This window comes from Amblyomma maculatum, chromosome 4, assembly GCF_055883805.1.
Source record: "Amblyomma maculatum isolate TAMU_Amacu chromosome 4, ASM5588380v1, whole genome shotgun sequence".
Lineage (NCBI taxonomy): Eukaryota > Metazoa > Arthropoda > Arachnida > Ixodida > Ixodidae > Amblyomma > Amblyomma maculatum.
The window spans coordinates 34748902-34773678 of NC_139347.1; the positions used below are offsets into that span (position 1 = coordinate 34748902).

At 44.8% G+C, this 24777-nt stretch overlaps 1 protein-coding gene across 1 annotated transcript; it reads left to right on the forward strand.

Moving 5' to 3' along the window:
* Positions 1-15830: 15830 nt before the first annotated feature.
* Positions 15831-16768, forward strand: LOC146190672 (uncharacterized). The gene has a single exon (XM_084601051.1). The coding sequence runs from the start codon at positions 15833-15835 to the stop codon at positions 16727-16729; it is 897 nt and encodes a 298-aa protein (XP_084457177.1). The 5' UTR covers positions 15831-15832; the 3' UTR covers positions 16730-16768.
* The last annotated feature ends 8009 nt before the right edge of the window (positions 16769-24777 follow it).

Below are 24777 nucleotides of genomic sequence, written 5' to 3' on the forward strand. Positions count from 1 at the left end.
GACTTTCAGAAAACAAAAAGAATAAACATGCATGATACAAGACACCTCAGCTTAAATTGTTCTACAGGACAATTAACGAAAACAAAGTAGTCATCTACAAAGGTGAAAGTTCTACATTTGTTGTCTGTAATCAGTCACCAAGAAAACGCTCACATCTGGCGAGAAAAATGTCACTGAGTACTGAGCGATACAAAACCCTATTCAAATGCCCCTTTTTTCTTTAATGAAAATTTATGGCTCCGCTCTGTGAATGCTGATTACAGGTGCAATGAGAGCAACTGTAAAAATATTCCCAAAGAGTTTACGGATCCGTTTGAAAAGGCAATCACTCCGTGCGATCGATGCATTATTCACTGACACTAGTTAGCAGAATTCCAAACGATACCGAATAGTACAAGCCTTTTATGTCAACATAAAAGACTAAATGTTTTTCAGCATTGTGCGACAGAAATTTGGTTGCTTGCTCAAAATTTTTTACCAGAGAAAGATCTTCAGCACACAGTAGGGCGAGTAGTCTTAGAATAAATCCAGAGAGGCACTTCAGTCAATTACCTCTATCCGACACAGTTACACACAGGGGGCAGTCAGTCTTAACACGTTGAGACAGAGTTTATTGCTCAAAACCCGATTAGTGTTTCCAGTCTAAAGCAAGTGAAGCTGTAGGGCCTACGTGTCATGTTCGAGCGCAGTGCCGAACGGTGGTTTTACAGAAGGCAAAGAGCCGTGCAAAAACCAAAATTGCTATGATTACAAACTCACAAAGCTTGCTGAAGATATTGCGAATAGCGATAAAAATATTTACGTCTGTCACGTTGCAAGAGCTTGCTACCGGCTTGGATAGAATGGCCCTACACATGTGCGCAGCCATGGCGAGCCGTGTTCATGCTAAAGGTTATCGACCGTGCTCATTGTTTCCTATCTTTTTGCTGCGGAACAGTGGGGCATGGGAACAGGACGACGAGACCCGCGACACAAAACTGCAGTAGCCATAGATTTATATAGCCAGCATTTTAAAATTGAACTGCGCCACATATGTCTGCAACCAGGCTACGTAAGTTAACGTGCCTTCTTAGCTCCTTGCGTACCTATATGAAAGGCCTAAATCACGTAGATGCAGCAGTGCGTTACGAAAGAAGCTGTACATTTTATTGTTTTGGGATTCTATCACTTATCTTTCCGGAGCAATGAACTGATAGCGAAATTAAAGGGACCGATAGAATATAAAAAGAGAGGAGACAACAGAAGTCCTCTTCTTTTCTCTTCCCTTCTGTACGTCGCGTTTCTTTTATTTTCGCGCTAATTATGCAGCCATGGAAAACATTAACACACGGAAAAGCGATAATTTGTTCTTCTTGTTTTGTTTTTTGTTTTTTTTTTTTTTTACATGCATCTATGTTTCTTCCTGTATATATTTCTTTAGTCTTCTCCGTCTCACAGGTCAACAAGCTACAGAGGCACCTCTAGCATAGTATATCACTGGACAGGTTGTTACAACTCCTCCATATATGATTAGAATACCTCCTTTCAAGCCTACTGAACAAATCATTTAAGAATTCGCTAGGTCGGATCGATAGCTTTAAGCCCTTCGGAATGCTCTTTAGACCTCCTCGATCCGAAAGTGCGAAGTTTGCGAAACTAAGGCTTCAGCAGCCACTCGCTGCGCCGCACTGGGAGAGGGATCCCCGCAAGGGCCTCCAAATTTTTATTTCTGCTCGCTTCGCAGGGCATAATCGCCTTAATATTTAAAGCCCCCGGAGTTAACGGCACCCAAGAACGCCCGCTCGAGGATGGCGTAGAAAACTGGCAAACTGCACTTGCGCGTGGCGCGGCAGCCATAACAATTAACAACGACAAAACCTAATTATCCCAGCGCCAGGGGCACTTCTCGTGAGCTTGTGCAAGCCCCGAGTTGGCACCCCTTTTTCAGACTAGCGAGCGCTTCTTCCTCCTCCTCCTATTTTTCTTTTTTTCTTGACAACTCGTTTTGTGGCCCAGGCAGGTCTACGAGCAGCAAAGGGGCTGCAGGCCGAAGGGAGGAGTTGGGGAGCAAGGGCACGGGTTGGGGAAACGGGAGCCGAACGGCGGCGTTACGGCCGCGATAACTCGCTCTCCTGCCGAGCAAGCAGATCTTGCGGAGAAGCATCAGCAGAAGGCGGCGCGCAGCTGTAGAACCAGGACGGCGCTTGAGAGGCTCAAAATTTGCAGCCAAGGCGGCCTTCTTGCGGGGGCTGGAAATTTCATTAGACGCGAGCGCGCTCACGGGGCCTTCAAAAGGAATACTTATCAAAAACTTAACTGGGAATCTCAGTTAATCCAATTACATCAACGTCGCTGAAGAGAAGGAGGCCCAAGCTCTCTTTTCTTCGAAGCCGCACCGCGCGGCGTCTGTTGCTTCTTCCTAGTCGCCAGTTACTTCTACGGGTTAACGGGGCTTCCCTCTCTTCCCTTCGTATAATGCCCAAGATTGCACATGGGTGGCGCTAGCGGCGCCAGCGACGTTCATTAAACTTGCTGTTTTCAATGGCGAAGAAGACGGTTGCAGCCTTCCTCTACAGCTGGCTCCACCCCCAGTTTAGTCTAACCCGCACCCTCCCGCCCACCTTTAAGCCCTCCTTCCTCTCTCTCTTTCTCGCTCTACAATAGCGCTCTTCCTCACGCATTTCAGATCCACAGCTCCGTGCAACTTTTGCCACGCGCTTCGCTCAGCGAGGCAGTTAGCGCAAGACGGCCGCCGTATATCGTTCGCTCAGAGGGCGACTGACTCCTCCCCCTTGCTCCTTTACTTTCCAACATCGCTGGTAATTTCCTCACCGGGCGGAGGAGCCTCTTGTTTTTCCCGGAAAGTCTGAAAATTCTCACCGCTTGCAATGGCTCGGCCCCCGAAGCCTGAGTTGCGCTCGCGCGCCATAAAAATTCGTTTAAAGCGCGCGCGCCGGGCACGCTCGAAATTAACTTAGCGCCATATCGCGTTAGCGACGAAAATCCTTCGGCAAATTTAATTATAGATAATTCCCTCTGATGTTTGCCCTCAGCCCTTATATACCAGCTTGTTTATACTGGTGCCGATGCTCTGGCAAAAGCAGCAACTGCCTCCGAGAAGAGGCTTGAGGAGAGGGAACCGAAAGAGAGGTAGGAGTAGAAAAGAGGGGAGGGCGAGGAAGAAAGGGTCAAAAAGATACCAGTGGGCGAAATTGAAAATTTGGCAACTAAGGGAACTTGTTGCAAAACACACTGACTGGTTCAACAAGCAAGATGGCTCGGATATTTGATGCATACATTGCAGGGAAGTTGGAACTGATCATGGCCAACAGGTTTAATATCACGGCTAGTTTCTTACTCATCTCGTAATGATGATGACATTCTCCTACCTTGTTCTGCCCGAAGGAGAGAGTCAGCCATTTTATTTTGATTTCTTTGGCAAGCCCATTTGTGAACGACTGTTTAATGGCACATACAGAAAGGTATGAAAACGATGGCTCTTAAGCAATTCATTATTATCTGGTATCAGCAGTTCCCACTATTAACCTGTAAAAGCAAAGACGTAACAGAAACAAGTAATATATGCATCTGGAAACAAACTGGCAAACGATCGTACGAAGTAATGATGAAAATCTTCGTTAGCAGGGCTGCTTTCAAGATTTTTATTTTTAGACTTTCTTTAAAAGGTTTTCATTCAAATTTTTCATTTTCGCCTTTACGATTATTGTTCTTCATTGCCTCTTTGAGTCTGATATTCCCTTTTTTTTTTTGTCGCTTTTTGCTTTGGTATTGCGTTGTGTTCTGGCGAGTGGAGAACCATGCGGATCGAGATAGGTGGACTCATGATCGCGCCTTCCCTCTCTTTATACAAATAATGCACGGGCTTTTAGTGGGAAGACTCCTGAAGAGCGTTAATTGTAGCACAACGAGTGGGTAAGTTATTTAGACAGAACACTCAGCAATTAAAGGAAACGGAGCACGCGCGCACTGGGGAGAAAGGACCACTGTTTTACAAGAAGAGTCTGTTAGTGATTAGCTACGTTCCGTTGTTACATTATGACATAGATCATATAATAGTGCTATGGTGAATAATATATTTAACTTTTTAAGGGGGTAAAAGAGCCCGCATCAACTAATGTCGATAACTAATTCGAATGCTATCACCTCATCTTGTCGCTGGGCGACCGCCAAGACTGTCACAAAGCAAAACACTTTAAATATCTCCCTTAAATTCCGATCAGATCGATCCGAAAAACAATTTAATATAACTGTTGGCACCTAATCGCCGATCGTAAAGGAGAGTTTCAGTCTCATCGACGACTGGTTGCTACAACTTGCGGAGCAACACGTGGCGGCGACGTACCTCGCGCGTCGGGTTGTTTTGTTCGCCTTCCGCGATGCGGCGCCTCTGTCCGCGCGCCGTGCTTCAAAAGCGGAAAGAGATGCGGAAGACGCAAGCAAGCGAAGCGGCTGCTGCACGCACGTTGCAAACGCTCTTTGAAGGTCTCGCTGCGGCGCGCACTGATGGAACAAAATTTAAATTGAACATCCGTTCGATTAGGAGAGGGCGGACGGCAAAATGGCGCCATAATTTAGCTTAGAGGTTATTATGCCATCAAACTAATGCTAGCGAGAGCGAACATGGCAAGTGCCCGGTTGGGTTAGGAATTTGGTCCACCTATTTAAACATATATAGCGAAGAGTGCTTACGCAATATTCGTTAGGGCGTGAAAAAAAAAAAAACTGAAATAAAATTACGTAATGCCTCGCCCGCCCTAGCTATTATTAAATGGCTTAAGCCTATTTAAAAAACAAATATTTAGGCAGGTGAAAATTAAACAAAAAAAAATTCCGACGATTACGTTACTTCCTAATGCGAAATTTGAGCGCAGTTCATCAGCTGTTTCACCAGATTAAGGCAAAGATTTCGAGCAAGACATGTATGTACAGTTAAAGACTTTTTTTTATTTTTCACACGTATTCCTTCAAGAAACACTCCACTAAGAGCTCTTGGCTGTCATGAAAGAAGCTTTGTGGTCGGAGAAATGAAGAGGGCAATTGAGTTATCGGGAGGTTGCGGGAAGCAGCGCGTGGCCCCACAGGAACGTTGCGCGACGAACAGAAAGCAGCGACTGACTGATGCCGCTGACGCTGCTAGCGAGTGAAGAGAACGTGACTCTGCGTTTCGGCTTGGGATCCACGCACCGTGACCCGCTGATAGCGAGCCGGCGTTTCGGCAACCGGAGAACACCCTCGCCGCCGCGCAGGAATAGGGGGGGGGGGGGGTATAAGCAGCGGCGAACAGGGGAGCGGGCGCAGCAATCAGATAACACGCGTGGTCGGCGCCAAGCAGGAAGAGGGGACTGAGCTGTGGGGCTGAAAGGGGGGGGCGGAGCTGGTTACGAGGCCGACGCCGACGCGAAACCCAGGAACGGGCGCCAAAGGGCTGCGCTCTAAAATTAAACTTACGAACATTCCTGCGTGGCCGCGGGTTACTGTGCCTGATTCCGGGGGGCCTCCTATAAAGAGGCAAACGTTTTAACGCGTCAGCGTTAAGGACATTAGAGACTTTTAGTATAGCGTATGGACTCTTTCGTACGATAAACGCTAGAAAATTATGGGACGCTATTCCGTGTGTGGCATCGGCGCTTTTAGTTGGCCGTACGAAAGCGCGAACGCGAACTACAGTGGCGACATCTAGGTTTAGAATAAGAAAACATATTCGGGTTTTTTTTTTTACTCGCAAGCCAAACCTAGCCAAGTCGCACCGGAGCCAGTTTCTTAGCTGTGGCAGTTTTGTTGTACTCCCTAACGCTGGTATTCCTGCGCTGACGACTTTTACCTTGTATTGCCATCATGGTGCATAACGGCCTCCTTTCAGACCCGTACTGCCAAGCATATTTTTACGGATACACGCGTGTAAGCAGTCAAGCCAAGACGATTCACTTCATGGCGTTGCCATACCAACAAAGCAACGCTACTCGTCAGGCTTAAGGACTGCGCTGCCGCGGTGCAAAATAAAAAATAGAGGTAAATATTCGCTAATTATTTGTGCTAAATGCTACACGAGGCAAAGCGAAAACCCCGTGTGCCATTTATAGGCGCCAGCGCGCACAAAAACGTGGTAACGAAGACAAATTCACTCTGAAGCGGTAGGCCTGGACGCCGCCATCTTGTCAACGCTGATCTCCCATCGTACGTGAGGGCTGCGTACGATAAACTCAAGTTTCAGCGTACGCTGGCCTATCGTACGAAAGAGTTCGGTCTCGGCTATCGTATAGCGCATGCGCAGTGCCTGTCACGATATTTTTGGCGTGCGCTATTCCTTTGCGTGTGTCTGTGTACGCTATACTAAAAGTCTCTGTTGTCTTGCGGGAAAGACGGCGTCGGCGATAGCATTGCGAGTGAAAAACCCAAGCATGTATCTGGCAGGTGGTTACTAGCAGGTTAAATGGCCCAAAACTACTGGGTTTGTGACGTCACGGGATCACATGACATCGAGTAACTCGGATTGCTCCTGCGAGATGAGCAGGCGACTCTTGGATCCTTAGTTTACTTTCTCCGAGACCACGCAAGCACGTTCATACGGTTAAAGCGGGGCGTTATATTCCTATCTTGAGGTTGTTTCGCGTCATGTGGTACGTGTGCGTTATTAGGGGACAATGATTAAGGGATTAGTGGTTAAGAGAGTATCAAGGTGTGAACTACGATGATTCTTAAGGGAAGGTGAGGAGGCGAGATATTAAAGGTGTTGCCTCGTGCCCTTAATAGCGAAGCTTAAGTGTCTCCCATATTTTTATCCGTAACGTTCAGTCAGATGGCGCAACTCTACTGAATTTTTGATGCGAACGATGTCATTTTTTTATTGGAACTCCTTGCTGACACGCAGACTTCTAGCTACTTTCTCGAATTGTTAACCGAGCACACCGGCATTTTTTGTCACACGGTTTGAGTATTGTATTTAGCCTGCATTATGAGCACTGCTAAATGAGTAGACATAACATTTTAGTTGCATGTTCTGGCTTTGGAATGACGGGTAGTGCGTTAGAAAGCATGGGCAGTCACGTGGATGGCGCAAAAACGTAGCTGCAAATAATTTATAATTGAAATTTTTCCTCTCGTACTCTTTGGGTTTCCCCTTCAGTTGCCGATGGGCAACGTGATGTCACAAACGAGAGTAGGTCGCGCGAGGCATACAAAATCTGCAGTGTAATAGCTGCTTTGTTCACTTTAATTCACATCAGTTCTTACACAATCTTGCCCAAGAGTTGGAAACATGTAATGAGAACGAGAAGAAATTTGTCGCAGTCCTTTTTTTTTTCTTTTTTTTTTCCTCGCTTACGTGACCTAACTAGTCAGCGACCATGGGACGCCGCAACTGTCACTCAGCGGTCCAAACCGAAAGCGAAACTCTGCGAGCAAAATAAATTTGATTATAAATTATTAAGACAAAAGGACGAAAGCGTTACTTGCTTCCTGTCTGGCGTGGGCAGGAAGCGATGCCAAAAGCCTTGACCTGATATCCTATCAAACTTTTGACGTAACCATTTTTTTCTTGTTGTTCAACGATGAATTAGGTGACATCATACCATTTCGCTTCTCATTTAGCATCCATCTGATAATCGAGCTGGAGGCTAGTTTGAGACAGGCATTCGAACTCAGGACATATGTACCTCCATTGGTATGCTGTCAGTTGTAACTGAAGGTATGCGCCGAGACGTGAGACAGGTAGTGCGCCTTTGCTTTCCCAAAAATTTAAAGCAATTAAAGGCGTTTAGCACTTCGCCGAACTCTGCGACAGTTTCTCAGTATGAAATGGCCAAATTGATTCCAAACCATGTCAAACAGGGCATTCGCGGGCCTTAAGGGTGGATGCTTGGCTAAATGATTAACTTCTAAACTGTTACACCAATTTGAATAAAGGTTTCGGGAAAGGCTTTTTTGTCCTCTTATCTGACTATATTCGAAATTTGATCACCTTCACAAGAATAGAAAAGTAGTTGTAGCTGTAAACATGAGCAATTAAGAATAGGGAACCTATAATTTCAAAAATAACGAAAATATACTAATTGTTTGTGATAAGATACACTCTAGGAAGTTCGCCGTGCAGGATAAGGGCAATGTCGAGTTCTTTGTGACAAGTTGTGGAAAAATAAGCAGTTTAAAACTTGACCTTTTTGTATATTATTACATGACATATATATATATATATATATATATATATATATATATATATATATATATATATATATATATATATATTTCTTACAGAATATTTAATGGTCGAAAAGCTACCTCATCTTGTTGCTGAAAAATTTTATTCCAGAAGCCACGTTTTACGCAGCTTTTGATGAAAAATTAAGAATTTATATTTTCTTAACTGTTGTGTTCTCATATAAAGGAGTTCAACGATTTCAGGAAATGCTAATCAATATTATGGTTAAAAAAAAGTAATCGGGGTGCCGTTAACCATACTTTGGGCCCTTCTCGTAAACATGACGCTGCTCTGTGACAATTATTTGCGTCGCGCTCTGTGCTATTCACCTCTACAGCCGTCGAACGCCCTTGTCTGCGCTCATGAAAGGCCTTCCTTCATTGCTTGCTGGACCTGCCTCTTTATCTCTGCTACATATTCTACTTTGAGCTTATGAAGCACTCTGATCAGTTAGGCTCCTAGTGGCAGAAAAATACCGTTCGAAGGTCAAGTGGTGCGTCCCAGCGAAACGAACCTTCTGTTTCGGTTTACCAGTCGGTCCGCAGTTTCCTCGGCCCAAAATACCAATTTTCTTTTGAAGCGAAAGCTTCACTACGCCAGATAGTTTGAGGTCTAGCCTCTGTGTTAAGTCTGGTGGTCGCCATGTGATTTGGGGCATAGTCACGTAGGCCACCAAGGGGCCCGTGACCCCTGTCAAGGTCAAGGTGTTTTCACCTTCAGGGAGATTTAGAGGTGAAACTGCTGTGTTAAGCCTGCGTGGTGGTCGTCATATGACTTTGAGGCACTGTCACGTAGGCCACCAAGTGGCCCGTGACTGCTGTCAAGGTCAAGGTCACGTGAAGTACCGTCGGGTTTTCCCTTGATGGAGATTTAGAGGTCACACTTCTGTATTCTGTGTATTCTGTGCTCCGTGGTCGTCATGTGACTGGGGAATAGTTACGTAGGTCACCGAGTGGCCCGTGATCACTGTCAAGGTAAAAATCACGTCACCTGGTGGTCGCCATGTGACTTTGGGGCATAGTCACGTAGACCACCAAATGACCCGTGACCCCTGTCAAGGTCACGTGAGGTGCCGTCGGCTATGCACGTTTGCACCTTGAGGGAGATTTACAGGTTAAACTTCTGTGTTAAACCTATTGGTCGCCATGTGACTTTGGGATATAGTCACACAGCCCGTCAAGTGACCTGTGACCACTGTAAAGGTCAAGGTGAAGTGAGGTAGCGTCGGTGTGACAGGGAAGTAGGGGGCGCTAGAGGGGCGATACGTGTATAAATAGAAGCCTCGGGCTCCTGCCTAGGTTACAACACTGCGCGAAATGGAGGAGGACGAAAACCCTGCTACAGTAGCGCGTCGGAAATCGAAGGCACGTCGGAATGAGGCCCTGAAAAGGCGGCGTGTCGAAGAGACCGATGAAGAATGGGCTTTACGTTTGGAGAAACGCATAATGTGTTTAATCCGAGCTTGGCAATGAGCGTAGTCATGCACATGAAGCTTTCGCTTCCCTCCAGGTATTTTTTGTTTGTTTGTTTTTCTGCAGCTACCTGCTGTACTCTCAATAGGAGCTCTTGTTTGGCTAGATAGCGTCAAAACCATCTCTAACATGGTGAATCACCCCGCGTTCAGTTCGTTGCCTGCTCTACGGCCCCGTCTTGAAAACTGTGTTTATAAGCTCTTTTGGCGATGACCCCGCCGGGGTGGCGCAGTGGTTACGGCGCTCGACTACTGCGTCCAAGGACGCGGGATCGAATCCCGGCCTCGGCGGCCGCTTTTCGGTGGAGGCGAAAAGCAAGGCGTCCGCGTGCTGTGCGATGTCAGTGCACGTTAAAGAACCCCAGGTGGTCGAAATTTCCGGAGTCCTCCACTACGGCGTCTCTCATAGTCTGAGTCGCTTTGGGACGTTTAACCCCACAAACCAACCATATCTTTTGGCGATGAATGAGCCTCACCCTTTCGTGAAAAAGAAAAATAATAATTTTATTTTTTTCTACCGCGCACATGACAATCAATCTTGATGAGAAGTATCTTCATTAAATGCAGAATCAAAGACAAATATGTACAGATTCTTGAACCAAGTTTGACGAGCGTTAGCCGTTAGCCGTAAGCGCGGTAGCTGCAGCATGCCACTTCGATTGTGCTCGCTTCTGCGCTTGGTATAAATTTCTCGGCAACAAGCTAGTCTGGCATCTTGCTGTTCGATGGTCTCGGCGGCCGGTTTGGCACGGCTACGGTCTCTGCCTTTAGCGAGACGGCGTATGTGTGTGGCGTATTTAACTAGGTTAAATGAAGGAGCGACACAGATTCCACTTCATGGAGACGAACATGTTGACTACACAGCACAAGAGTGTTTTGCAGTTAGAACTGGATAAAAACGACGGTGTTTACTGTAGAGCGCGAGGCTGGGTTGCAGTTTTACACGAGGCGCGATCAGCTGTGTCAACAGCATAGTGCTGTCGTGCCTGGACAAGACGATGAAGACGACTGTGTTTGTTCACAGACCGCGAAAAAGACAGTATGAATGCCTAACAGTGCGAAATAAAACAGCGCGCGACGCATGAGTACGTGGTGCCATCCGTAGAGCGAACGAGACACTAGGGGCAGGAAAAACGCCGAATAACGCGAAACTCGCAAAAGAACAGGTGTAACACTGTAAAATTTAAAACTTTTTTTGTGGAGGAGTAACAGGTCAAAAATATTTGGATTGACGCCAAATTTTCGAGGGAGGCTCATCCAAAAAAGAAAAAAAAATTAGTTGCATCGAAAAGAAAATAGTGTAAACTTGACTGGAGTGGGAATAGAACCCAGAACTATTACATTGCGAGATGGGCATGCTCTCTTTTATTAATTTTTTTGTAGTCGTTAAAGGCCCCGAATGCTTTTTTCTTTCTTTATTGCCGGCTGTCAATAACGAGCCTTCGTGGCTGTTTTATGAACTGTATAAGCCGATAAGGCTCGTTGTGTCAGGCTGAATAAAAATGGACTTGCAAAAGCCCAATACCCCAACTGTAGGGGCCTGGTAACGTCATTGCGTTCAACTTTTACGGAAAAGTTTTCGAAAAAGACAGTATACGAGAGAAAATATTTATCATTTTATGAATGTACAGCATACTCGCAAGACGACCAAAGAGAAATCTATAAAAACAGAATTTTTTTTATTACCACGCCGGGTGTCCTCTTTTTTTTTATTTATTGCAGCATAAACAGACATTCTAAAAAAACAAAGACCGCACTTTGGCTATTATTGTGTGTACGATGACGTTCTGAAAACAATTAAAATGATGTCTGTTCGACCCTTCGTCAAATTATTCTTTCTTCAACTTCACACTGACACGTTCCCCGTCAAACCTTGGCTCCAGGATAAAGGGATTTTTGTTCCTTGGACGGCAGACTGTGTTCGATGTCGGAAGCCAGAAATAGCCTATCATGTTTTTCTCGATTGTTGAAATGCTGCTTTTACTGGGACATACTAAAGCGTAATTCAAAGAAAGAACTGCCCATAACGTCATATGGCATCCGTTTCTTGCCTGTGGATGACGATAGGAACTTGCCATAGGACACGTTTATGGCCTTGAGTTTACATGCCATGTGGCAAAAACGCGTATGACTGTGCACCACGCTGATGTTGGTATTCGATCTGTGAGAGGTAACTTTATTCATACTGTCATATATGTTCTAGAGGTCTGCAAGGCTCGAAAAGAGCGACCATCATGGCGTTCTGTGTTAGACGAGTTGGCTGATTTCAAGCCGGGTGTTTTCTTTATGATGGGTCCCTTGTTGCGTTTGAGCACGCGCTCGCACCCTTCTGAGCGCTCACTCGTGCTCTCAGCGGTCATGTTGATTTTCTTGGTGCTCAATTCGTTTTGCGCCTCTGGTTAGCTCACCGAGCGCTATGCCTGTGCCAAAGCTTTAGCGTCCTCGTTGCTTCCATCCGACAGTTCAACCTCACCTGGAACATGTGCCGCAATTAAATTGTAAGAGGAAAGAAAATTAGCTGGGGCTTAGCTTTAGTTAAGCCCAGTAGGTTGCGAAAGCAATAATAACATGGCTACGCTATGGTTCAGCTCGTAGTGTAGCCAATTGTGGTGTACCATGTTGACCGTACGATTAACTGCTGAGTGACCACGTCGACAAAGAGTCGTCACTGTTCAAAGCGTTCATTACATTCCATTCGGAGTCGCCACCGTTTGAGGATGATTCAAGAGAAGCGCGACGCGCTCATCTAGCTACATCTTGCGCGCGCCGTCGAGCGAGACGCTGTTTTCGTTCTTCATCTGTCTCTGTAGCCCGCTGTCGTTTCCTGGCTTCATCGAGACGGCGTGACTTTTCTTTCTGTTTATCAGGATGCCTAGCGAGTGCCTCAGCTGTTGTTGTTGTTGTTGTTGTTGTTGTAGGGAGAAGGAAACGAAAATGCACGGGCCTGCTACTGGCTCTGTAGCTGAGCCACCTCCGCTGCCTCGTGCGGACAGAAGAGATAGTAGAGAAGAAAGAAAAGAAGAGGGTGGGAAAGACGCGCGCCGCAACAGCCGTCGTCCACCACCTCGGTGGCGGGTGCAATGACGGCCTACAACAGATAAACGTTCGGTGGCAGGCTAGCACCCGCCGCAAGCGGCGGTGACCTAACTACCCCAGCCCCATCTGGGCCAGAACCAGTCACCCTCCCCCTGCCTCAGCTGCAGCGCGCCGCCACCTTAAGACTCGATTTGGTAGCCCATCTCTCGCAGCTGGCATGACGTCATAGCCATCTGGGGTCATTAAAGGTCAAACGTGCCTACCGACCGTGGCTACGCGAAGGGCTGGAAATGGGAGTATAGTATTGCGTTCGCAATAAAATTAGCTAAGGGTTTAACCCTGCTAAACCAAGTAACCAAAGCGAAAGCGGCGGCATATTTAGTTTCACCCATGGTCTCTCTTTCTCTCTCTCTCTTCGTCTCTGTGTGAGCAGACTCTCGGCTAGCTGCGTCTATTGGATGATCGAATTTGGCCTGCCGTCTTCGCAACGTTTCTGACAGTTCACGAGGCGCCTCGCGTGCATCATCCATGACGACAGCTGCCGTTAAATTGTCAAGAGCTGTTGCGACTGGTCGGCACCGACTATAAGAAAATTTAACCGGCTTTTAAAGCCCCTGGTTCGTTCCCGGGTTCTGGCAACGACATAGGCGGAATCAAAGAACGCAGTCAGTTGTCTGGCCTATACCACTTATGAATGCATCTGCCCGAGCCCATACGCGAGCGCGCTAGTTCAGCGTAGCAGTGGTCGAGTGACGTCGTGGTTGTCACGTGACTTGGCAGAGGCGAGCGCGTGGTTACCTCGGTTTTGGAGACGACGTGGCTGAGTGACCTCATAGCGGTCAAGTGGTTTCTTCTCAGTTCAAGGTCAAACACGCGCACGCGCCGCGCACGGCGTTCACGGCGAAGAGAGCACGGCGGAGAGTAGTAAAAGATTTCACTTTTAAAACAAATTATTGCGCTTTTGCAACAAATCCTTACGCGGAGACACCGATAGCAGGCGAGGAGTCTATGTGGTGCACGCTGCATCATCGCTGCTGATTGCTGCTGCCACATGGGCGCTTACCGCGCACAAAGGTTCCTTTAGTTGCAGCCTTAATCATTTGCGCGGTTTCTTAAGTATGCATGGAATAAGAACATTCAACAACACGCACGCATTCCTGCCAGTGAAATATTCAAGGTGCAGTGCGGATTAGGCCGCAGATGCTTTTCAATAAGGTTTCTTTTCCTGACCAACTCGCAGGCGTTATCGAAATCACAACATATGTTTTATGAAATCCGGACGTGTAATATCAGTTCCATTGTTCATTTGCTGTTGTTTCTAGTGCGCATGCGGCACGGATGTATAATGCCACACCAGCCCCACAGAGTCTCGCTTCACGTGAGCAGCTGAACTGCCGTCTCGTTGTGGCAGCATTTTACGGTTGGCAGATCCAATATGATACAACGGTATAACATATTCGTTTCGTGCCTTCGTATGCGTGCACAGGTGACGTTTCCAGGCAGAGGTGCACTTTGGTTGCCTTGCTGCAAGATGCCTGCAGTATCCCGATTATGAGTACCTCCAAAAGGTGGAAAACAGTTTCGAACATCAAGAAAATTGAGTTAATGCGACAGGACACCTCAAACTATGAATTAATGCAAACATTTACACATCGTACTTGCTGCACTGTACGTAGCCGCGTCTTACTGTGTGAGCTATTGAAGTGTAGTAGATAGTGACGCCGCTTGCATGTAATCTGAAAGGCGTTATCTGCGTCCGTCAGGTAAGCTCAGAGAAATTCAGCTGTTAGCATAGGAAGGCTGCACCATGTGTTCTAAAATGTGATGATATTCCGGTACACTTATAGCGGATAAGCTGCAACAATGCTCTTTCCTCTTTGTTTTTATACACTAACGCAAGGCCATGTATGAGCGTGACATCCGCTTTCTCGTCAACACAGCGTCAGAGCGCAGCTAAGTGCTCAGAGAGCACCAGAGCTAATTGAGCTCTCTGACGAGCCCTAATTCCATCAGGCTGGCCTGGATGCCCTTGGTCGACTCTCAACAACGCTTGAGCCTGTGCACACGCACTTGACACGGACTTAATCATGGCGTCCGAGATCTCCGAGCTTTCATCGGGCTGCTTTCTTCAATTCGCTACCTCCGGGTTCCTGTGGAGTCGAGTTTTAAAGGCTAAATGCATTTAGAAATTGCTAACTTTAATGAGCCCGATATTTAAGTTGTTTGTAGATTGCATTAAAAAGGTCTGCAAGTCAACGCTGAGATATTTGGAGTACCGTGACAGCACAGAAGCAGCAATAACACACCTCGCGGCTAGTGTGGTACAGAAGTGGCAATATGTAGATTTTTTCTTCTTTTTTTTTTTTTTTTTTTTTGCAATACAACCTTCTCACGAATGGTAAACTTCTCAGCGCTAATGGGCTGCGACACAGCCATCGGACCATCATGACGCGATAAATGCGAAGTGAGGCGAGTGAGCAACAGAAGCATGTAGCTATATCACTGGGCATGGCAGCATCGACAGAATGCGGAGCACTAATCCGTTTGTCTACCTTGTGCAGCTATGTGGCCTTCTCGGATGTTTCAACGGTGGCTGTCCGGACATCAGCGTGCTGAACCTCTCTGCGCATGTCCATCTTTCAACACATCAAGACATCGATCAAGAAATACGCCCACCAGCATTGGAATCTTGGCGTCTGTATCATCGTTTTTCGGCAACACGTGCTGATTGCCAGGAACCTGGACTGCAGGGGGCATCACAGTGCACTCAAGCTATAAATGGGACTCCCGCTTGTTTCGCAGCCACTGGGCATGGCAGCATCGACAGAATGCGGAGCACTAATCCGTTTGTCTACCTTGTGCAGCTATGTGGCCTTCTCGGATGTTTCAACGGTGGCTGTCCGGACATCAGCGTGCTGAACCTCTCTGCGCATGTCCATCTTTCAACACATCAAGACATCGATCAAGAAATACGCCCACCAGCATTGGAATCTTGGCGTCTGTATCATCGTTTTTCGGCAACACGTGCTGATTGCCAGGAACCTGGACTGCAGGGGGCATCACAGTGCACTCAAGCTATAAATGGGACTCCCGCTTGTTTCGTAGCCACTGGGCATGGCAGCATCGACAGAATGCGGAGCACTAATCCGTTTGTCTACCTTGTGCAGGTGAGCAAAAAGTACGGAAAATGCTTCCGTTCTAATGACCTATTCCTGTTGGTGCTGCCGTGCCCTTGGTTTTGCTGCTTGCTAGAGGTTTTTTCATTTTGTCTGAGGAAATTATTATTGTTAGCAGGTGACATTGAATCGAACCCCGGCCCTGACATGACCCTAATTTTGCAACAACTTAATGAAATCGCAGTTGACATAAAGGATATAAAAGAGAACAGATTACTAAATATAGAGAACAAATTAGATGCCCTGTCCAGGCTTGAAAGCCAAGTAACGTTCTGCCAAGAACAGGTTAGTTGTATGAGTACAACGATTGAAAGGCTTGAAGCAAGGGTTGAGCAGCTTGAGAATTATAGTAGGAGGTCAAATTTGATCATTTATGGCATCCCGGAAACTGAAGACGAAACAAATGAATCACTTGAAGAAACCGTAAACAAAGATATTTTTCATGATATTTTAGGACTCAACCCTGTCCCTATTGAGCGGATACATAGGTTAGGTAAGCCGGATATTGACAAAACACGTCCTGTAATCATAAAGCTTTTAGACATTAGACATAAAACTGCGATACTCAAGAACGGAAAGAAACTAAAGGGAAAAGATTATTCAATTGGTGAAGACTTTTCAAAGAAAGTTCGTGAACTAAGAAAGAAACTATGGGACAGCGCGAAGCTGAATCGAGATAAAAAAGAACGGGTTTCCTTGGTTTTTGATAAGTTATATATCAATAATATCCCTTACGTATGGGACTGCGAAAAAAATGATAAAGTGAGGGTTCAAAAAAACGACGAGGTCACCGCAAATCGGCCCGTGACGCGAAGTTGCTCGCAGCTGCGAAACCGCTCACCGAAAAAGTGAGCAGTTCATCTTACTCAGCTTCTTTCTTCACTAACACAGATAGCTTGATTTGCCATAGTAACACGAGCCAATTTAGTAAAAAATGCTTGAGAATAGTTAACATTAACGCACGCAGCGTTGCAAACAAGAAAGACTCGCTTGAAATTAAACTGCTGCAGTTCGACCCACACATATCAGTCCTGACGGAAACTTGGTTACGTGACGACTTAGCAGATGACCTGGTATTTCCTCCTCATTATAAAGTCGTTCGGAAGGATAGGACCTCAAGGGGTGGCGGCGTAGCCGTTCTCTTGAAAGACTCTGTAGAATGCGACCTCGTATATGACGTTCCTGACCTTGAATGCCTTTGCATGAAAATTTCTTGCTGGGGTCATTCTTTTATCCTGTACGCTTGCTACAGGCCACCAGATGCCACACCCGACTATCTTATTAAGCTACAGCATCACCTGTCTTATTTCCGAGATAGGAAAATACTGCTAATAGGTGACTTCAATCTTCCAGACGTGTGCTGGGACCGTTTCCAGGGCGGTACTAAATCTGGGAGCAGTGCAGACGTTATGTTTGATATCATGCTTACTCATGATTTAGCTCAAATTGTAAATCAACCTACTCGTGTGCAAGGTACATCTTCCTCTATACTAGACCTAGTTTTTGCTAGCCGTCAATATTCTATGCATACTGTGTCAGTTGAAACAGGCATTTCAGACCATCACCTGGTAAGCGTGTCGATAGATTTAGTTAAGTTCCCTTCCCTCAACAAAAAAGTCAGTCACGTACGATCTTTCAAGGATTATTCTAGGGCTGATGATGCCGCAGTGATTGAACATATGGAAACTTGTTTATCCAGTTTCGATGAAAATGATGTCTGCAAGCTGTGGGAGCGATTCGTCGAAATGTGTCAATACTGTCTAAATACCTTCGTTCCAAATAAATGCAAAAAAGTTCACAAACGCACACCTTGGATGACGCGGAAGATTATTCAACTGAAGCGAAAACTAAAAAGATATAAGAAAAAGAACCGCCAGTTAAGTCAGATTGAAACGCTTAAAAATAATCTTGAACGTGCGGTTCGTGAGTCAAAGGACTTGTACTTTAACACAACGTTACCCAATTTTGTTAAAAATGACCCAAGTAAATTTTGGAACTTCCTGAGTGATAGCAAGAAACATATCTCAAAAATAACATCGGAGGGAGATACACTGACTGATCCGATTGACATTGCACGTAATTTTAATTCTTTTTTTCACAGCGTATTCTCTGAAGCAGGTACACAATGTGTACAAAGAGCATCATATTTTCCTGTATCGGAGGTGGACTTTGTTAGCCTCCCTGGTGTATTTGCTTTGCTTTTAGAATTGAAGCCTAAAACTTCTTCTGGTCCTGATAATTTACCTAATGTATTTTTGCGACGCTATGCCGAAATAATTGCGAAGTTTCTTTTTGTGTTGTTTAAAAAATCTCTCTTGTCATCAAAACTTCCGGTTGAATGGAAGACTGCTCGAGTTGTTCCGATCTTTAAAAAAGGCGACTGCACATTATTGCAAAATTATCGTCCTATTTCTTTAACTTCTGCATGCTGTAAAATGCTCGAACACATTATTGCTAAACATATTAACAAATTTCTTGAAGAACACTCCGTATTAAGCGACTGTCAGCATGGGTTTAGAAAGGGCTATTCTACAATAACACAATTAGTTACAATAGTACATACTTTTGCTAAAACACTGGATATGAATGGTCAAATAGACACCATATTTATGGATTTTAGCAAAGCATTTGATAAAGTTCACCACGGAAAGCTCATTCAAAAACTAAAAAATATTAATCTTCCAGACATTTTAATATCATGGATTGCAGATTATCTCACGAATAGAGTGCAATTTGTTTCAGTCGATGGGTGCAGCTCCAGTTGTCTCCCAGTCACCTCTGGGGTGCCCCAGGGAAGCGTCTTGGGACCTTTGCTTTTTCAGATTTATATAAATGATATTGTCAATGTGGTTACTCCAGGAACGCATATTCGCTTGTTTGCAGATGATTGTGTTGTATTCCGTCAAATTACATGTACTAACGATCAAAATGAACTTGACCGGTGTCTAGAAAATGTTCTTGATTGGTGCAGTGACTTTTCCATGGTTCTTAACACTGAAAAAACAGTTTCGATGCAAATAACACATAAAAAGAACCCGATTAACCATGCGTATACCCTTGGATCATCAACACTAAAGCAGGTTAATAGTTACAAATATCTAGGTGTAACAATAACAAGCAATCTTTCCTGGAACTCACATATAGATAACATATGCTCCTCTGCATTTAAAAAGCTATGTTTTCTGAGGCATAAACTAAGAAATTCTCCTTCTCACATAAAACTGCTAACGTATAACGCTTACATCAGGCCAAAGCTTGAGTATGCTTCGGTTGTATGGGACCCATTTACTAAGCTTAACATCTATAAATTAGAAAGGGTTCAAAGAAAAGCTGTTAGGTTTATCTATTCGAAATTTAAAATCACCGACTCCCCCACTGATATCATGGCGACTAACAATATTGAATCACTTGAAACGCGAAGAGGAAAATATCGCCTTGAGTTTCTTTATTCTTTACTTAACCATAAGTTAGCTTTGGATCCTTCACAGTACATATCCCCTTTATCCACACGGCATACCCGACATCATCACATTCAATCATTAACACCGTATTTTGCGAAGACTGATTGTTTTAAATATTCATTTTTCCCGCGGACAATATCCGATTGGAACCATGTTATGGCACTGTCATAGTTTCGCAAAATTTGCCTGTTCATTTTTATGCATGTTTCTTTTGATTGTGTTCTGTATCTTTTGAGTTTTGTTACAATATATGCCTGTCCTGCTTGGACCCTGATAAGGGTCTGCAGTATGTACTAAATAAATAAATAAATAAAAAAAGCCACCATGTTGCAGAAATGAGAGTATTACTAACTGTAAGGTCCCAGTCTCTATATTATCTGTAGCAAAAATAGCACTTGTGAAAATCTACCGATGGCTTGCGTTGGTCCTGGGGTATATTTCCGATGGTCATCGTACTAAGAGGCGCTGGTTTCAACCTCGAGTACCACCAGGTGCCCCGTGATTTTCTACTGGATGCATTATTTTTCCTCATCCAGTGCTCGGCTCTTTTGAAATGCATAGAAAAATTACCTTAAGCCAAACCACAACACCGTGACGTAAACTTGAAGCATTTGAATTTGGCGACTACTCCATGGTGCTGCTCGAAGCGTGTTGTGTGCACAACAGCTGTGACGATTCAATTCAATTCAATTCAATTCTTTATTTACTTTCATAGAAAGGGGAAGCTTAGGCAAAAGGCTGGCTTGCCTGACAAAGGCCTCAGCACCCATATACAGTTGGCAGCACAGTGGCAAAAGAACAAAATTGCAATTGCACGTAAACGTTCAGAAAGAATACAAAAAATAACGCATATCTGGTTTTTAACACAAGGATGAACCTCCCTCTCCAGCCCCGAAAAACCGTAACGCTTAACCACGAAGAAAGGAAAGCGGCTGAAAGCCAAAAGCAAGCCGCAGCTAACCCATTAAGCGGCTTTCTGGAGATATAACCGGGCAAGTTATTGATACATTGATACTGTAAGCATTGTGTTGAGTAAGGTGGTGCATCCTGTAAAAACATTGATGCTACAACACAGATGAAACTATCAGCCACCAGAATAATGCATTGTTCACTATATTTCTCTGAAACACACCAGTGTCATGTCTTCACGCAGCGACCTTTCTGATTCCCAGTCAAACTATACCAATAGTTGCAAACAGTCTCCGCTATCGTGTAAACGTAAGAGCTTCGCGTGCCACCAACAGCGGCAGTAGTTCGGTTTAACGAATATGGAACACCGACAGGCGGCTACAAAGGGTAATCGCACAACGTCAATCAATCACGAAGTGTAGTAGCATGTGCCGCAAAGTCCACATCTCTGCTTCGGCGAACATGACACAAAGTAAAAAGATGTCAAAGGGGATAGCCACTTAGTCGACGGAAGGAGAACAAAAAAAAAAATACTACAGGCACGCATAAAAGTAACAATATGCTTGTAAGTCGCCGTGCCCTTAATTTTCCCTTCTCGCTCTTACGTAACATGATCTTGACATTGCAGTCCCTTCAGATACCAATTTGCGGCGAAGTTAGGTGCGGCTTCGCTTCTCGACATATATCTCGTCACGCTCTCCACCTCTCTCCACGGCGAGCCTCAGCCTCCGCGGCGCCATTCCCTGCCTTCAATCGTGTGGTTTCGCCGAAACAGGAAAAGGGGAAGCTGTGGGGAAGAGAATTTAATTTTCTACAAGGGAGGAAGAGTACCGTGTTTTCCCATTACTTTCTTCTTCCCCCCCCCCCCCCTCCCCCCTTTGGTAGAGATGTTTTTCAATTTCCCTCATTGTTGATGGATGATGGCGAACCGATTGCTGAAGAGCAATTTCAAACCTTTCCCGAGAGCTTCCATATATACTGAGGGGGAAAAGTAAAAACTAGCATTGCTGCGCAGGGCGCTGTGGAAATAACTAAGGAAGGGTAGAGAAAAAAAAAGTAATACTGTGTGAGAAGGAATAAAGAAAGAAAGAATTGTAATGAGACCGTGCGGTTGGTGGCAGTCAGGTCAATTAATGTGATGGATGACTTTTTCTTTTAAATTGGTCTGAGTTAATTTTGGAGAGCAAGTTCGCAGTCAGTTGCACGTTCCTGGTAACCTCTTTCGTTACGTACGTAGGGTGAAACAGACGTGGGATTTACTGGATAGAACTTTCCAGCACCGCGGAATTGAGGAAACGTTATTCCATTTGGCCTGATATTAAAAATTATCTGACGTGTCGCAGTTTTAGCAGTAGCTGCAGAAAAGTCGCAGTCCTTGACTTCAGGGAACGCATGGTACTCAGCAGCCTTCGTGATCTTGCGAACCTGAGTTTCGAGCACATTTTGCAGGTTTAGTTTCTCCGCAAACGTGGTTAATTTTGCCGCTGTCGCCTCGGCCATCTCGCTTTTTTTTTTTTTCTGTTTTGTCCACACGCACCTTTGCTACCAACTGTCTCGTGTGCAAGTTCAAATTGTAGGTACGTAGAATATTACTGATATTTATGCACAATGACACAGCTTGATGTAACAGTCTCACGTATTTCCATTTGTGGTTGAAAAGGCGTTTCGAATAGTGGGCCAATTCAAAGAAAATATACGATTTTCTTCCCTTCTGACCGCTATTTGTCATTTACCGCGTGGTATTTTCTGCTTGAAGCCCCATCCACTTCAACTCGCACAGCAGCTAACGTTAGAGCTGGTAGTTTAAACTGATGCTTGGCAGCGAGCAGTTTCAAATTTAACACTGACGACGTTGGTGATATAAGCTTAGACTGGTCTCCTCGTCTTACAAATCCTTCAGTTTTTGCGTACAATTCCACTAAACGGGCAGTATACGCAGTAGTTGAAACTTGGAACGGAGCACAACTGTTAGCTATCAAAATTAACAATGTTTCCCAGTGCTTGAGCTAGGCGGACTAAATCAAAAGTCATGGACACTCCACTGATGTGCATGCTGAAGGTCCTTCAAGGGGTTATTTTATTTGGTAAAAATAGAGTCGTTACGATTGCCAGTACAATAAAGAATTTTATTTAGACAAGGAGCAAAAATTTCACAAGATATGGCAGGCGATTTAGCTTGGTTAGGCCACATGAGAATTGGGGGTGCCTGTCTTCTTTTTTGAAACAGAATACAGGCAGAAGACAAGGTCAAGGAGGTGTGAAACAAAGATCAGCGAAATCGATGAGAGGCAATTTTTGTGGCTGCACGCTCTAAAAATAATTCTAGCGCCGCTTTATACCCAACTTAGAAGTGCGATGTGATGGCGGTGCAACCTGAATGCATTGCGCAACTAGTGGAAGTTGACATGCAAAGCACAGCACGAGGTATGATTCCGTTCTCTCAACGGTATGCAGTCCTCTGAGCAGTGTCGCCTAGAACAAATAGAAGAAATTTTATTGTAACGAATAAGAACACAATTACAGACAGCCTTTCTCGTAGCTTCTGATTCTGCAAAGTGAAAAGATGACATCTGCTTTGTGAAACAAAAGCTCGAGGTACTAGGTGAAGAAAAATACTGATAAGAGCTAGGGCGGGAAAAGAACTGATAAGAACTAGGGCGGGAAAAACTGCAGCTGGCGAAGCGCCGACTAAGCGTGATCTATAGACCTTGAAAAGAAAAATGCGCAAAGTAATATGATCAATCACATTGAGCACAATGGGTCAGTAACGAATAATGCTATGGCTATTGAAAATGCTTTTCACTAGTATCACTGCGAGCTGTTTGCCCATCATCATCAGCCTGTAAACGATGGCCTGTTTAAGGCAGAATACTTACCCTTATTGCCGGAAGTGGGTGACGAGGTGAGAGACGTTTTGGAGCAACCATTTTCTGTTGCCGAACTCTCCAAAGCCATAGACGACCTTAACCTTGGTAAATCGCCAGGACTGGAAGGATTGCCAGCTGCGTTCTATAAAAGCCCAAAAAGCGAAGTACCACCTACTTTAACAAATGTTTTAATGAAGCCAATATGACATGAAACTCCGTCCAACTTCATTTCTTCATTTTTATCCTCCCATTCAGTATTGATACCTAAAACAGATAATCCAATTATGCTGAGGCAAGTTAAATCCTATCGTCTAATTTGTCTAATGGATGCTGATCATAAAATTTTCATTAAAGTTTTGGCAAAAATGCTTCAAAGTGTGATGAGAGATACTGTTGGCATTCATCACACCTGCGGTATTAAAGGACGCAGTGTTGCTTGCTACAAACACAAAGAAGGCGCGCAGTGCTCTAGAAGTATGTGATCCTATGGCAGGCACTTACTGTAAATGATGCAAGGACTTGAAGAAAACGTCGTGTCCCTCAGAATATTATTCTGTCTGCGCTAAAGCATATGTCAATGTTGGAAAGATAATTCACAGGGGAATGAAAATGGTTTATTGTCGATGCACAGCCCGCCTTATTGTGAATAAGAAGGTTGGAAAAAAAATTCGGGTAGAACAGGCTGCGCGCCAAGGGTGCCCCCTTTCGGCATTGTTGTTTTGTATATATATATTGAACCGTTCTGCTCAAGTATCATTCACAACAAATATCTTACAGGATTTCGACTGCACAAGGAAGACGTTCCTGTTCTGGCATACGCTGATAATGTTGCTATTTTCGGCTCCAATCATGAAAGCATTTTGAAAGTTGTTAGAAAAGTTACAGAATTCTGCGAAGCAAGAGTAGTGCGGTCAACAGGGGGAAGTGCTTGCGATTTTAGCATGGTTAATTGCCTCGGACTTCAAATGTCTTCGCCAATGTATCGTGGACAACAAATGCACCTAACTACTTTAGGTGTGCCTCTTTAATTTTACGTTGGTAGTGACCATTATTGGCGAAATAAGGCTGATTTATTGAGCGTAAAGCAGCAGGATTTAACGAATTGAATCTGTAAATATTTGGACGTGTCACAGTTTGCAATCTTTCCTTGGCGAGCAAGCTATGGTACATGATGCAAGTGGTACATTGTTTCTGTCTAAATACACACAGGTAGCATAGGGTGTTTGCAGTGTTTACGGGGGGTTCCTTTTGGGAAAGAACAAATCGAACCAATCGGCTGTTAGTCGTTTTTATTTTTCTGTAGCGATGCTAAGGACCCCTTTTTAGTGCTGTTTTTCTGTTGTAACATTCCTTTTCAGACTGCATAGCGAGAGTTTGCCGGATAAAGTGTGGTTGGAAGTGAAAGAAATGTTTGTGCCTTGGAGAGTCCACCCTCCCCTAAGCAAGAAGAATAAAACTATTACGCTTGATTTCTTGGACTGCTTGGACGCAATTTTCTTCTGAACGTCCCCCAAAGGACTCTTAAGAAAGATTTCCCATTTATCTCTGACGGTATCAGGTATCTGCCGATGCAAAAAGAGGATAGTTTTCCTCGTGATCTTGTAATGGTGTTAGGCCTGCGTAATATATATATGCAGGAGTGGGATGGCGGTGCGTGACGCAG